General features: G+C 37.7%; 1 protein-coding gene across 2 annotated transcripts in view; it reads left to right on the top strand.

The window, feature by feature from the left end:
* HDAC10 (histone deacetylase 10) overlaps positions 1-17,485 on the top strand; it is a 680,378-nt gene that overhangs the window by 550,528 nt on the left and 112,365 nt on the right. For both annotated transcript variants that reach the window (XM_044088799.1, XM_044088800.1), the window contains one exon: positions 15,086-15,170. In XM_044088799.1, the coding sequence (XP_043944734.1) occupies positions 15,086-15,170 (85 nt within the window). The remainder of the gene's footprint in view (positions 1-15,085; positions 15,171-17,485) is intronic.

Raw genomic sequence — 17,485 nt, 5'->3', positions numbered from 1 at the left:
GATCAAGGGAGGTCATCGTCCCCCTGTACTCATCATTCATTAGACCTATGATTGAGTACAATGCCCCATTCGGAATGTATCTGACCCGACACCTGCAGCAGCTGGAAAGGCCCCAAAAGTTCCTCACCAAAAGGATAAAGGGTCTCAAAAATATGTCTTATGCTGCCCGACTGAAAGAACTCCAGCTCTATTCAGACTCATACCGCTTGCTCAGAGGTGACCTGTGCCTGACATATAAGGCCATGTCAAACCCAGATTTGATGAATATGCTTCACCTCAAAAAATCTAGATCCCTCAGAGCCACAAGGGCGGGAGACTTAAACCTTGACACGGTTATTAATAGAATGTGCTGGAGGGACAAATTCATCACCCAGAGACTCCCTATGCTGTGGAACAAAATCCCGGTACATGTGAGGCAGAGCACCTCGCTGGCCTTGTTCAAGAGGAATCTTGACCAATGGATGGGAGATCGCAGATATACCCCAGGGATTACTTCAGTGTCACTGCTTGACAGAGGCACAGCAAAATAATAGGCATAGTTTTATTCAAACTAAAGGGGTGGCGAAAGCCACATAACTATGGGCTAGGCTTATAAATGCCCTTGGGCAGATAGCCTAGTATGAACCTATGAACCTATTACTTTAGTAAAGTTATAGAGGTTAATGGATAGGGAGGGAGACGGACTATTGACTTTATTTCAGTCAATATTTGCATCCCCTAGAATGTAAGTTTCGTAGTTAATTTCAGTTGATGCCCTTAGGAGAATATCTTCGAGGGTAAAGATATTGTTACCAGGTGAGATATATAGGACAATGATGCAGATATTCTTGTGTTTATTCATTTTTAGTAGTCCAGCTGTAAGTTCAGTGTTGTTAAATTGAGGAATTGGAATTTTCAGGGGAATTAAGGTAAGAAGGTTAGAGTAAACTAAGGCAGTGCCGCCACATTTCCATATTATTTTAACTAACCTTTCATATTATTTTAACTAAGAAAATAATTATTTTGAATTGTGATATAGAAACTAAATTGACTAGACATTGCAAGTTTAATGCAGTTGGCTGCCAAAAAAAATGCTAGAATATGGAAATCAAAATATAAACCAGCTGTACTGAAGTATTGAATGTTGTAAAGAAGACAAAAGAACTGAAAGTGGGATCTTTAGAAAAGGGAAGGAACAATTTACATATAAATAGGTGGAATGTATGGGAATAATACATAGAATAATTTCCAGGAGGAGAAGTTACATATAAATAAATGGAATGTGTGGGAATAATACATAGAATAATGTCCAGGAGGAGGAGTTACATATAAATAAATGGAATGTGTGGGAATAATACATAGAATAATGTCCAGGAGGAGGAGTTACATATCAATAAATGGAATGTGTGGGAATAATACATAGAATAATGTCCAGGAGGAGGAGTTACATATCAATAAATGGAATGTGTGGGAATAATACATAGAATAATGTCCAGGAGGAGGAGTTACATATCAATAAATGGAATGTGTGGGAATAATACATAGAATAATGTCCAGGAGGAGGAGTTACATATCAATAAATGGAATGTATGAGAATAATACATAGAATAATGTCCAGGAGGAGGAGTTACATATAAATAAATGGAATGTGTGGGAATAATACCTAGAATAATGTCCAGGAGGAGGAGTTACATATAAATAAATGGAATGTGTGGAAATAATACATAGAATAATGTCCAGGAGGAGGAGTTACATATAAATAAATGGAATGTGTGGGAATAATACATAGAATAATGTCCAGGATGAGAAGTTACATATAAATAAATGGAATGTGTGGGAATAATACCTAGAATAATGTCCAGGAGGAGGAGTTACATATAAATAAATGGAATGTGTGGAAATAATACATAGAATAATGTCCAGGAGGAGGAGTTACATATAAATAAATGGAATGTGTGGGAATAATACATAGAATAATGTCCAGGATGAGAAGTTACATATAAATAAATGGAATGTATGGGAATAATACATAGAATAATGTCCAGGAGGAGGAGTTACATATAAATAAATGGAATGTGTGGGAATAATACATAGAATAATGTCCAGGAGGAGGAGTTACATATAAATAAATGGAATGTGTGGGAATAATACATAGAATAATGTCCAGGACGAGGAGTTACATATAAATAAATGGAATGTATGAGAATAATACATAGAATAATGTCCAGGAGGAGGAGTTACAAATAAATAAATGGAATGTGTGGGAATAATACCTAGAATAATGTCCAGGAGGAGGAGTTACATATAAATAAATGGAATGTGTGGGAATAATACCTAGAATAATGTCCAGGAGGAGGAGTTACATATAAATAAATGGAATGTGTGGAAATAATACATAGAATAATGTCCAGGATGAGAAGTTACATATAATTAAATGGAATGTATGGGAATAATACATAGAATAATGTCCAGGATGAGAAGTTACATATAAATAAATGGAATGTATGGGAATAATACATAGAATAATGTCCAGGAGGAGACGTTACATATAAATAAATGGAATGTATGGGAATAATACATAGAATAATGTCCAGGAGGAGGAGTGACATATAAATAAATGGAATGTGTGGGAATAATACATAGAATAATGTCCAGGATGAGAAGTTACATATAAATAAATGGAATGTATGGGAATAATACATAGAATAATGTCCAGGAGGAGAAGTTACATATCAATAAATGGAATGTGTGGGAATAATACATAGAATAATGTCCAGGAGGAGGAGTTATATATAAATAAATAGAATGTGTGGGAATAATACATAGAATAATGTCCAGGAGGAGGAGTTACATATAAGTAAATGGAATATATGGGGATAATACATAGAATAATGTCCAGGAGGAGGAGTTACATATAAATAAATGGAATGTGTGGGAATAATGCATGGAATAATGTCCAGGAGGAGGAGTTACATATAAATAAATGGAATGTATGGGAATAATACATAGAATAATGTCCAGGAGGAGGAGGAACATATAAATAAATGGAATGTGTGGGAATAATACATAGAATAATATCCAGGAGGAGGAGTTACATATAAGTAAATGGAATATATGGGACTAATACATAGAATAATGTCCAGGAGGAGGAGTTACATATAAATAAATGGAATGTGTGGGAATAATACATAGAATAATGTTCAGGAGGAGGAGTTACATATGAATAAATGGAATGTATGAGAATAATGTTCTTGTATCTTTCGGCTTTTCCCGGTTAGGGGTGGCCACAGCGGAACTCCGGTCCGCCAATGATTGGTAGTTGATTTTTACGTGGCGAGTTACCAGCCCTGATGCACAACCTTCAACGAAGGTACGCCCAATCACGCATGTCTCCACACAAAAGACGCTCTACCTGAGAATCAAACCGGACATGTCCAGGAGGAGGAGTTACATATAAATACATGGAATGTATGAGAATAATACATAGAATAATGTCCAGGAGGAGGAGTTACATATAAATAAATGGAATGTGTGGGAATAATACATAGAATAATGTCCAGGAGGAGGAGTTGCATATAAATAAATGGAATGTGTGGGAATAATACATAGAATAATATCCAGGAGGAGGAGGAGTTACATATCAATAAATGGAATGTGTGGGAATAATACATAGAATAATGTCCAGGAGGAGGAGTTACGTATCAATAAAAGGAATGTATGGGAATAATAGATAGAATAATGTCCAGGCGGAGGAGTTACATATAAATAAATGGAATATGTGGGAATAATACATAGAATAATGTCCAGGAGGCGAAGTTGCATATAAATAAATGGAATTATGGGAATAATACATAGAATAATGTCCAGGAGGAGGAGGAATTACATATAAATAAATGGAATGTGTGGGAATAATACATAGAATAATGTTCAGGAGGAGGAGTTACATATAAATAAATGGAATGTATGAGAATAATGTTGTTGTTGTGTCTTTCGGCTTTTCCCGGTTAGGGGTCGCAACAGCGGAACTTCGGTCTGCTAATGATTGGTAGTTGATTTTTACGTGTCGAGTTACCAGCCCTGATGCACAACCTTCAATGAAGGTACACTCATTCACGCATGTCTCCACGCAGAAGACGCTCTAGCTGAGAATCAAACCAGACATGTCCAGGAGGAAATGGAATGTATGAGAATAATACATAGAATAATGTCCAGGAGGAGGAGTTACATATCAATAAATGGAATGTGTGGGAATAATACATAGAATAATGTCCAGGAGAAGGAGTTACATATCAATAAATGGAATGTGTAGGAATAATACATAGAATAATGTCCAGGAGGAGGAGTTACATATCAGTAAATGGAATGTGTGGGAATAATACATAGAATAATGTCCAGGAGGAGGAGTTACATATCAGTAAATGGAATGTGTGGGAATAATACATAGAATAATGTCCAGGAGGAGGAGTTACATATCAATAAATGGAATGCATGTGAATAATACATAGAATAATGTCCAGGAGGAGGAGTTACATATCAATAAATGGAATGCGTGTGAATAATACATAAAATAATGTCCAGGAGGAGGAGGTACATATAAATAAATGGAATGTTTGTGAATAATGCATAGAATAATGTCCAGGAGGAGGAGTTACATATAAATAAATGGAATGTGTGTGATAATACATAGAATAATGTCCAGGAGGAGTTACATATAAATAAATGGAATGTGTGTGATAATACATAGAATAATGTCCAGGAGGAGGAGTTACATATAAATAAATGGAATGTGTGTGAATAATACATAGAATAATGTCCAGGAGGAGGAGTTACATATAAATAAATGGAATGTGTGTGAATAATACATAGAATAATGTCCAGGAGGAGGAGTTACATATCAATAAATGGAATGTATGGGAATAATACATAGAATAATGTCCAGGAGGAAGAGTTACATATCAATAAATGGAATGTATGAGAATAATACATAGAATAATGTCCAGGAGGAGGAGTTACATATCCGTAAATGCACGGCCGGCCTTAGGCATAGGCGAACTAGGCGACCGCCTAGGGCGCCGTGCAGGCCGGCCTCAAAAGGGCGCAATTCACGGATCGGAGTTCTGTGTTGTGACAAGTGCAACACCTACCTGGAAAAGCCGAACAGACAACAACGTTTCTTTTTTTTTTTTTTATTTCTCACCGCCGCTGCCCTAAAGACTACAATTGCGCCCTCCCCAGCATCAAAGGGTGCAATTTACAGAGTGGAGTTCTGTTGTGAGGACCCCTAACCTGGAAGCCGAACAGACAACAACGTTTCTTTTTTTTTTTTTATTTCACCGCCGCTGCCCTAAAGACTACAATTGCGGCCTCCCAGCATTCTGATGCTGGGAGGCGCATGTAGTCTTTAGGTGGTGAATAAAAAAGAAACGTTGTTGTCAGTTCTGCTTTTCCAGGTTAGGGGTCCTCACAACAGAACTCTGCTCTGTAAAGGGCACAATTTACAGAGCGGAGTTCTGTTGTGAATTGAGAGGACCCCTAACCTGGAAAAGCAGAACAGACAACAACGTCTCGTTTCTTTTTTTTTTTTTTTTTTTTTTTTTTTAAATTTCACCGCCGCTGCCCTAAAGACTACAATGTGCCCTCCCCAGCATCAGCCTGCTACACTTGTAGAAAACGGTTTGTTTCAATTACAGGAGTGCAGTTGGTCCACCACTTTGAGTTGAGGGGTCACCATTCTACTGACACCATTGTAAACATTCTAGCCATGCAAATCAAGTTATTCTCCCTCAAATATTTTGCATTGAGTGGTGAAAGGCGCCCTGTCTTACAGTCGTTACAGAGGTTTTAGTGCACAACAAGAAGCATCATTCAGTGTAATTATAACAAGTGGCACCCTCGTATCTGGATCTACCCATATACCCAGGTCCTTAAATGAATCTACAGTTTCAGTCATGTTATACTGTGCTAAATATTCACCCTTCAATCTTATGTCTCCCAAAACTCATATACTTAGTATTTTATGTGTTTAGCAGCATATTGTTCTCCTGTACCCAAATGTCAATTTAGTCAAGTTAATTTGCAGACATGCCCTATCTGTAACAAATGTAATCATTTTGCCCCATTTTTCAAGTCATCAACATGCAGACTGTAGAATATCACAGATGAAAAAGATAGATCTGACAGATTCAATCTAAACAAGCATGGGTCTAGGACAGAGTCCTGTGGGACACCCTGACTGTAACCTAGCATTTTACCTGCCCAATTGCTGTATAATATTTGCCATTTCCTATAGTAAGCCATGCAGCTAGCCAGCTTGTCAATATTACATCAATACATAGTTGTTCTAATGCATTGATCAGTGTCTTCTATATAACCCTATCAAGGACTGAAGTTTGTCTATATAAATTGCATCAGCTCAAAATGTTTTATTATGGCTCTTATTATATTATTATTGGACATCATGTTACAGGTGGTTATGGAACTGTTTTCGACATATACATATTGATATATGATTTCAAGTCAGAGCTTTTCCAGTAATGTATCCAAAATAACCTCCTCCATTATTTTTTCCATAACAAGAACGTAAACTTATGGGTCTATATGACACAAGGTTTGTCCTAGTCCCTTTTCCTATAAGGATGGGTTTAACAAGTGCATGGTATTTCTGCAGCCTTTCCAGTTGTTGTAGATGTCTTGTGAGGTACATACCAAAAGGGGCGTTGTACTCTATAATGGGTCTAATGAGTGATGAGTAGAGGGGAACAATGACCTCTTTTTTTCTGGATGAGAAACCTTTTGTGATGGTGTGCCACATAGAAGGAATTCCTGACTACTGTGGTGATGTGATTATCAAAGGAGCGATTACTGTCCATCTGTGTCCCAAGGTCTCTTATCACACTTTCGGTGTTAAGTATACTACTGCCTATGTTGTAGTTCATGGGTACAGAGTTTTTGCCAAAGGGGATGACAATGCACTTTTTGGCATTGAGCATTGAGCTTGAGGCCATGGCTTTGACACCAGGCATCTGTCTCAGTGAGGCCCTTTTGTAGGATGTTACATCGTTAGGAGTTTTGATTATGGCTCCTAGTTTGCAGTCATCTGTGAACTTTGTTAGCCAAAGACCTTCTGTGTTAGCCTGTACTTCAGAGAAGTAGATACCAAACAGGAGAGGACCCAGGACTGAACCCTGTGGTACTCCACTTGTCACTGGTCTGAAGTCGGATTTGGAGTCTGCTACTTTCACAGTGTGGGTTCTGTCAGTGAGCCAGTTGGCAACCCATCTTGTGACATAGGGATTTAAACATAGTTTAGTGAGTTTATCTATAATTCCAGAGTGGGGGATGGTGTCGAAAGCCTTGGCAAGATCTAGATAGGCTGTGTGAACCACCTTACCCTTGTCTACAGCTTTGGTGACTGCTTCAAAGAAGTCTATCAGGTTTAGGAGACATGATCTGCCTTTTACAAACCCAAACTGGGTGGGATCCAGAGTTTGAAGATTACCAATGTCTTTGTTTATAAGTTCCATGATGATATGTTCCATGGCCTTGCAGACCAGGCTCATTAGGCTAATGGGGCGGTAGTTCCCAGGGTCCATGGTGGCACCCCCCTTGTGGAGTGGGATAACCATTGCTGTGCACCATTCAGCAGGCACAAAGCCTGAGGTGAGGCTATGATTGCACATGGTACTTAGGTGGGGTGCCAGTTCGTTCTGTAGTCCATTTAGAACGCAGCCTGGGATGTTGTCTGGTCCCATGGATGCTGTGTTCTTGGCTTTGGAGAGTGTGGTTTTTACCTGTGCAGTCGTGATTACAGGAACTTTGCATTCTTCCTGTATAGAGATGGGCTCTTTAGGGGGTGAGAGGGGGGGTAAAGTTAGCACTGAACCTATCTGCCAGGATGTTGGAAATATCAGTTGGGTCTATATATTTAGTGCCATTGTGCTGTAACTCAGAGCAGATCTGAGTGTTGCCATTGAGATTCTTGACATAGCTATAGAATGCTTTGTGGTTGTCTTTAGAATCAGTGGCGATTTTGTTTTCATAACTAGCTTTGGAGGATTTTATCAGGGATTGCAGCTTCTTACTGAGGCTGACCAGGGAGCTCCTCCACTCGTGGGATTTTACTCTCTTTTGCAAGAGTTTCTTCCTTCTGTTGTACAGTTTGTTTATGGCAGGGGACCACCAGATTGGCTTCCTTTTTTGGAGGATAGCATCTTGGTTCTGTTTGGGATAGCACGATCCATGCACTCATGTAAGTGCTTATAAAGTGCAATTGTGTAGGATTCAGTAGTAACTGTATTGTCCATCTGCATGGGTATCATGACGTTCACCACTTCTGTCTTAAAAAGCATGAAGTTGGCTTTGGAGAAATTTTTTACCATGGTTTCCTTAATGGGGGGTGGAGGCAGGATGTGGATATCTAGGGTAATTAGCTTATGGTCGGATCGGACCAATGAGGCATTGACTTCAGGTGTGGCACACCGGTCACTCATATTGGTAATGACTAGATCTAGGATATTGTTGCCCCTGGTGGAGTTGTGGATAAGTTGATCCAGGGCATTGGAGTTTATGAATTCCAGAAAGCGTTGAGTGAAGGAGTTGGTATATGAGTAGTTTTCCCAGTTAATGGTGGGGTAGTTGAAATCGCCCATTATTAGGGTGTTTGCTTGAACCCTAATATTTTCCAGTACATCAAGAAAAGAGGAGTGGGAATCCTGGGGCATGGTGGGTGATCTGTAGCAAGTTATAATTTGGATTGCAGTTTTGCCCAGAGTTAGTTGCACTTGGATAACCTTGGCTGCATTATGCTGAGCAACTAGCCTGGAGGTGAGTGCAAATGGTCAAACAAATCAACCCCACAAAAAGTCAAATGTAAGTACTTTTTGCAAGGGGGTCAAGCTCCTCTGTACCCCTAACCATGTTGATGACTTGTACCCTTACACCCTGAACTTATATATGACAACTCCATAGTTGCACAAACATGAAGAAGGGAGAAATCTCCAAACCAAGGAGTCACTGCAGGCACACATTGGGAAACCACAGCAGCAGTGATTTCCTATAGAAAACTATGGTCAGAGAGTTCATGTTTAGCAAGTGGCTATCTGTGTTTGTGCGATTTTGTTTCAATATCTGTAATCACTGTAGAAGCAAATAGAACATATGCATGGTAACTGGTGAGATAACCAAATAATGGAACACTGGAATGGCTGAGGAGGGGGCTGCTGCTGGGGGTTGCTGCAGGAGGGGCTGCTATGGGGTGGTGGTCTAGTACCCTTCCTAGAACCCTATTTGACCATGATCTGGCTGTTGTATTTAAAGTAGAAAATACATATGCAAAGGTAGCTGCAGTATAACTACATTACAAGGTATATTTTTCTTCCTATGCATTTAAATAATTTAAGGAAATGACTGGAGTGGCTTTATTGGGGAATGACCCAGTGGGCGTGGCTCAAATAGGGGTGTTTCATGAGTGTGGTATGGGTGGAGCTTAAGGGGGCACCTGAGCACTACTTTGCCTAGGGCGCCATTTCGGCTAAGGCCGGCCCTGCGTAAATGGAATGTGTGTGAATAATACATAGAATAATGTCCAGGAGGAGGAGTTACATATCAATAAATGGAATGTGTGGGAATAATACATAGAATAATGTCCAGGAGGAGGAGTTACATATCAATAAATGGAATGCGTGTGAATAATACATAGAATAATGTCCAGGAGGAGGAGGAGTTACATATCAATAAATGGAATGCGTGTGAATAATGCATAAAATAATGTCCAGGAGGAGGAGTTACATATAAATAAATGGAATGTTTGTAAATAATACATAGAATAATGTCCAGGAGGAGGAGTAACATATAAATAAACAGAATGTGTGTGAATAATACATAGAATGTCCAGGAGGAGCAGTTACATATAAATAAATGGAATGTGTGTGATAATACATAGAATAATGTCCAGGAGGAGGAGTTACATATAAATAAATGGAATGCGTGTGAATAATGCATAGAATAATGTCCAGGAGGAGGAGTTACATATAAATAAATGGAATGTGTGTGAATAATACATAGAATAATTTCCAGGAGGAGGAGTTACATACAAATAAATGGAATGTGTGTGAATAATACATAGAATAATGCCCAGGAGGGGGAGTTACATATCAATAAATGGAATGTATGGGAATAATACATATAATAATGTCGAAAAGGAGGAGTTACATATAAATAAATGGAATGTGTGGGAATAATACATAGAATAATGTCCAGGAGGAGAAGTTGCATATAAATAAATGGAATTATGGGAATAATACATAGAATAATGTCCAGGTGGAGGAGTTACATATAAATAAATGGAATGTATGGGAACAATACATAGAATAATGTTCAGGAGGAGGAGGAGTTGCATATAAATTAATGGAATGTATGAGAATAATGTTGTTGTTGTGTCTTTCGGCTTTTCCCGGTTAGGGGTCGCAACAGCGGAACTCCGGTCCGCTAATGATTGGTAGTTGATTTTTACATGTCGAGTTAACAGCCCTGACGCACAACCTTCAATGAAGGTACGCCCATTCATGCATGTCTCCACGCAGAAGGCGCTCTAGCTGAGAATCAAACCGGACATGTCCAGGAGAAAATGGAATGTATGAGAATAATACATAGAATAATGTCCAGGAGGAGGAGTTACATATCAATAAATGGAATGTGTGGGAATAATACATAGAATAATGTCCAGGAGGAGTTACATACCAATAAATGGAATGTATGAGAATAATACATAGAATAATGTCCAGGAGGAGGAGTTACATATCCGTAAATGGAACGTGTGTGAATAATACATAGAATAATGTCCAGGAGGAGGAGTTACATATCAGTAAATGGAATGTGTGGGAATAATACATAGAATAATGTCCAGGAGGAGGAGTTACATATCAATAAATGGAATGTGTGGGAATAATATATAGAATAATGTCCAGGAGGAGGAGTTACATATCAATAAATGGAATGCGTGTGAATAATACATAGAATAATGTCCAGGAGGAGGAGTTACATAACCATAAATGGAATGCTTGTGAATAATACATAAAATAATGTCCAGGAGGAGGAGTTACATATAAATAAATGGAATGTTTGTGAATAATACATAGAATAATGTCCAAGAGGAGGAGTAACATATAAATAAATGGAATGTGTGTGAATAATGCATAGAATAATATCCGGGAGGAGCAGTTACATACAAATAAATGGAATGTGTGTGATAATACATAGAATAATGTCCAGGAGGAGGAGTTACATATAAATAAATGGAATGTGTGTGAATAATACATGGAATAATGTCCAGGAGGAGGAGTTACATATAATTAAATGGAATGTGTGTGAATAATACATAGAATAATGTCCAGGAGTAGGAGTTTCATATAAATAAATGGAATGTGTGGGAATAATACATAGCATAATGTCCAGGAGGAGGAGGAGTTACATATAAATAAATGGAATGTGTGGGAATAATACATAGAATAATGTCCAGGAGGAGGAGTTACATATAAATAAATGGAATGTGTGGGAATAATACATAGAATAATGTCCAGGAGGAGGAGTTACATATAAATAAATGGAATGTGTGGGAATAATACATAGAATAATGTCCAGGAGGAGGAGTTACATATAAATAAATGGAATGTGTGGGAATAATACATAGCATAATGTCCAGGAGGAGGAGTTGCATATAAATAAATGGAATGTGTGGGAATAATACATAGAATAATGTCCAGGAGGAGGAGTTACATATAAATAAATGGAATGTGTGGGAATAATACATAGAATAATGTCCAGGAGGAGGAGTTACATATAAATAAATGGAATGTGTGGGAATAATACATAGAATAATGTCCACGAGGAGGAGTTACATATAAATAAATGGAATGTGTAAGAATTATATATAGAATAATGTCCAGGAGGAAGAGTGACATTTAACTAAATGGAATGTGTGGGAATAATGCATAGAATAATGTCCTGGAGGAGGAGTTGCATATAAATAAATGGAATGTGTGGGAATAATGCATAGAATAATGTCCAAGAGGAGGCATTATACATATAAGTAAATGGAATGTGTGGGAATAATGCATAGACTAATGTACAGGAGGAGGCGGTACATATAAATAAATGGAATGTGTGGGAATAATACATTGAATAATGTCCAGGAGGAGTTACATATAAATAAAAGGAATGTGTGGGAATAATAAATAGAATAATGTCCAGGAGGAGGAGTTACATATAAATAAATGGAATGTATGGGAATAATACATAGAATAATGTCCAGGAGGAGTTACATATAAATAAAAGGAATGTGTGGGAATAATAAATAGAATAATGTCCAGGAGGAGGAGTTACATATAAATAAATGGAATGTATGGGAATAATACATAGAATAATGTCCAGGCGGAGGAATTGCATATAAATAAATGGAATGTCTGGGAATAATACATAGAATAATGTCCAGGAGGAGGAGTTGCATATAAATAAATGGAATGTGTGGGAATAATACACAGAATAATGTTCGGGAGGAGGAGTTGCATATAAATAAATGAGTTACATATAATAAATGGAATGTATGAGACTAATGTTGTTGTGTCTTTCGGCTTTTCCCGGTTAGGGGTCGCCACAGCGGAACTCCGGTCCGCTAATGATTGGTAATTGATTTTTACGTGCCGAGTTACCATCCCTGACGCACAACCTTCAACGACGGTACGCCCATTCACGCATGTCTCCACGCAAAAGACGCTCTAGCTGAGAATCAAACTGGACATGTCCAGGAGGAAATGGAATGTATAAGAATAATACATAGAATAATGTCCAGAAGGAGGAGTTACATATCAATAAATGGAATGTTTTAGAATAATACATAGAATAATGTCCAGGAGGAGGAGTTACATATCAATAAATGGAATGTGTGGGAATAATACATAGATTAATGTCCAGGAGGAGGAGTTACATATCAATAAATGGAATGTGTGTGAATAATACATAGAATAATGTCCAGTAGGAGGAGTTACATATAAATAAATGGAATGTGTGTTATAATATATAGAATAATGTCCAGGAGGAGGAGTTACATATAAAGAAATGGAATGTGTGGGAATAATACATAGAATAATGTCCAAGAGGAGGAGTTACATATATATGAAATGGAGTGTGTGGGAATAATACATAGAATAATGTCCAGGAGGAGGAGTTACATATAAAGAAATGGAATGTGTGGGAATAATACATAGAATAATGTCCAGAAGGAGGAGTTACATATAAATAAATGGAATGTGTGGGAATAATACATAGAATAATGTCCAGGAGGAGGAGTGACATTTAAATAAATGGAATGTGTGGGAAAAATACATGGAATAATGTCCAGGAGGAGCAGTGACATATAAATAAATGGAATGTGTGGGAATAATACATTGAATAATGTCCAGGAGGAGGAGTTACATATCGATAAATGGAATGTGTGGGAATAATACATAGAATAATGTCCAGGAGGAGGAGTTACATATAAAAAAATGGAATGTGTGGGAATAATACATAGAATAATGTCCAGGAGGAGGAGTGACATATAAATAAATGGAATGTGTGGGAATAATACATAGAATAATGTCCAGGAGGAGGAGTGACATATAAATAAATGAAATGTGTGGGAATAATACATAGAATATTGTCCAGTAGGAGGACTGACATATAAATAAATGGAATGTGTGGGAATAATACATAGAATAATGTCCAGGAGGATGAGTGACATATAAATAAATGGAATGTGTTGGAATAATGCATAGAAGAATGTCCTGGAGGAAGAGTTACATATAAATAAATGGAATGTGTGGGAGTAATGCATAGAATAATGCCCAGGAGGAGGCGTTACATATAAATAAATGGAATGTGTGGGAATAATGCATAGAATAATGTCCAGGAGGAGGCGTTACATATAAATAAATGGAATGTGTGGGAATAATACATAGAATAATGTTCAGGAGGAGGTGTTACATATAAATAAATGGAATGTGTGGGAATAATACATAGAATAATGTTCAGGAGGAGGAGGAGGAGGAGTGAAATTTCAGGAAAGGCAGAGCTTGAGCAGTATAAGTAATATTAATCTGAATAATTAAAGTGTAAACCATATATGTGTAATACATGAAAAAAATCTGTTTAATGATCTGTTTTCAACTGTACGTGCACCCCTATCATTCTGTAATATGCGAGGTCAGTAAAGGTATAACAAATAAGTAGAATTGAGTTTTGAAAGACTTCTACTTTGAGAGACTGGTGAATGACATTGAAGCGACTGATATTATTTTACTTATTGAGTTATTTTTGTTTTTGTTCAGTCATCCCACTAATTAACAAAAACAAAAAAAGCAGTTCCAGTTATTTATTCCTTTACAGTAGATATCTCCTCTTTATGAAGTGTTAGAACTTTACAGAAAGGATCAAAATGAGTTGATTTTACATTTCCAGTTTTCTATCCAGAAAATTCTGAATTGCAGGTATGCTTTATCTTGGGACAGAGATACAGGTATTAATAACCTCACAGTTTTGGAAAGGATGCACACACACACACACACACACACACACACACACACACACACACACACACACACACACACACACACACACACACACACTAAATATATAATTATCATTTACAGAGCTTTCTGTTTCATCTGAGGTCCCTTTGCAACTTGAGTTTATTCTGTTTATGGGATCTATGAGATGAAACATAACTTACTTGTAACTTTAACTGCCTTTTCCCTGCTTCAGATACATTACATCTCCAAAGCAGTTAATTGCAGAAGTACAGATATCTAGGGATTAATCTCGTGTTCTGGAAAAGTACTCCTGCAATAATTTCAACAGTTATAGGAGACTTAAATGGTTAGAAATAAAAAATATATTAATTTAACACTTCCTGGTTGTTGTTCTCAAAATGATTGATTATTTAGTTTTTAGCACAGTCTCAGTGAGGAAGAAATTGCTAACCTGCACATTTTAGCCTGGCACTTGCATGGATGATATTGCATGTTCAGTGTGTACGATGTTTAAAATTCACAGATGCTTTTGTCTGTTTTCACAGCACAATTCTTCTTCTTCAGTTTTCTGACAGTCATATGCCTGATAAAGCAAACGCCAAGTATGGCATTTCATTTGGTTGGAAAAAGGTAGGGTAAGCAATTCATGATTTAGTTCCTTACTGCTTTTTTAGTATGACTCTGTTACCTAAGTTTTAAACATCTCTTAGAGTGTACTGTGAATAAGGGTTACTAAACTTTTATGAACTGTTTAAGAGATGCTGAATGCATTTTGCTAAGATTACACTGGATTCACAACAGAGATACGTTGCTGCCGTAGCAGTCTTCTTGTAGTTAGTTGCAAAGGAAACAAAACATGGCATTACGGAGTACAATGTATTTTTCTAAATTTTTATTAACATATTTCATATTTTTCTTGTGACATCTTCTTGCCTAAGCAAAACCACTTACAATCTGCACAGAACTCAAGGTCCACCTCAGATATTAAACCTCAATGAAAGATCTTAGAAATAATTGTCTAGAAAAATATGACTTTCTTCCGCAGTCACAATATGGGTTTAGAAAAGGGTACATTACCTTGTCACCTGTCTGTAATATTTAAGTACCATATTTAAAATATGGAAATTCGTTGACCTGGAATGTGGTTTGAAGTAGTAAACCATTGTGGCTAAACTTTAAAAATAACCGGGTATGGTGAGAATACCCTGCACTGATTTTACATTTACCTTACAGGTGGGGCCTTCTTTCTACTACAGTATAGCTCACTTTCAGAGCTGGGTACATTCCTTCCCATTGTTCCTCATGGTTCACTGCTCTTATCCATTTATTGTTTGTATTTCATCAGTGACTGACAGCTTTAACCTTTCTAGTCTGCATATCATGTTTTATGCAAATGATCTCAGAGCTGCTACTAAAACTAACTGTGCGCAGCAAGAATTTCAAACTGATTTTTATGAATTGCTGTGTCAGATTATCTAGATATATAATCATTATCAGAAAACATATGTGATGTTATCTGGCACAGTCAGAAGACCTGATGAGGTCTCTGAATTGCATCTTTTTGACCCATAAAGTAAGCTTATTGCTTAGGAACAAACATACAGATATGTAGGCATTTGGCTTAAATCTTCACGATCTTTTAAATTCCACACTGAAAGTGCAGTAGACAGGGTACTAAGACTCCTAAGGATTTGCTATAAAATTGCCCGCTCTTTCACTCAGTTAAGAAGAGTAATATAGATGTGTTTGATCCCCAGACTGGAATATGGCTTGTCAGTAATTCCACTGACTCCCTGTCTCAGTGCGTATCGACTTCAGACTATCCTCAACAAATCCTCAGGTTTATTTGTTGCTTACAAACCACCGAACATCACTGTATCTCTTAATAGAAGCTAAGCTGGATACCCATTGTGGCAAGGGCCACACTTATACCACATGCCCCATAACAATAGTCTTTCTGCTTAACTGGGGAGGGGTGAGAGTTGGTTTGGATATCTTTAAGGGCCAGGAATCCCTTAAGTCTAGCTACTTGCTTCATTTATAAGCACTAGTAGTCACTGGATTCAGACTTAACACAGAAGCCATTCCAAGGAAAACATGATAGTATATATAATTGAAAGTTCCTATTCAGATTTCATTCATTCACCCCATCCTTTTCTAATCCACCTGCCCTGGTGAGGGGTGTGGTGGTTGCAGACTAAGCAAGTTAAAGCAGATTTACCGATCTCAGCAGCATTCATCTCGTCATGTGTGAGTTACAGGCACTTTGTTAATGTATATAGTTCCTCTAGCGTGTCCTCTATCTGGCCCAGGTCCTCCTCGCAATGGACCATGCCTTATACAACTTCTCCAAGAGACATCCAGGGACATCCAAACATGGTGGCCAGACTACCTGGAGTGAGCCCTCTCAACCTCTAAAAGTGTTGGCTGTCGTTTGAGATTAATTTGTTAATTAAAATGAACTGGTCCCCAGACCCTTTTTAACTATGATCACATATGTACAGACAGTGTTGGGCCTACTAAAATGAACTGGTCCTCAGACCCTTTTTAACTATGATCACATATGTACAGACAGTGTCGGGCCTACTAAAATGAACTGGTCCCCAGACCCTTTTTAACTATGATCACATATGTACAGACAGTGTTGGGCCTACTAAAATGAACTGGTCCTCAGACCCTTTTTAACTATGATCACATATGTACAGACAGTTTCGGGCCTACTAAAATGAACTGGTCCCCCAGACCCTTTTTAACTATGATCACATATGTACAGACAGTGTTGGGCCTACTAAAATGAACTGGTCCCCAGACCCTTTTTAACTATGATCCCATATGTACAGACAGTGTCGGGCCTACTAAAATGAACTGGTCCCCAGACCCTTTTTAACTATGATCACATATGTAGAGACAGTTTTGGGCCTACTAAAATGAACTGGTCCTCAGAC

This window comes from Protopterus annectens, chromosome 11.part0 (assembly GCF_019279795.1).
Source record: "Protopterus annectens isolate FY-2018-M chromosome 11.part0, PAN1.0, whole genome shotgun sequence".
NCBI lineage: Eukaryota > Metazoa > Chordata > Ceratodontiformes > Protopteridae > Protopterus > Protopterus annectens.
This window is presented reverse-complemented; position numbering and strand designations above follow the sequence as displayed.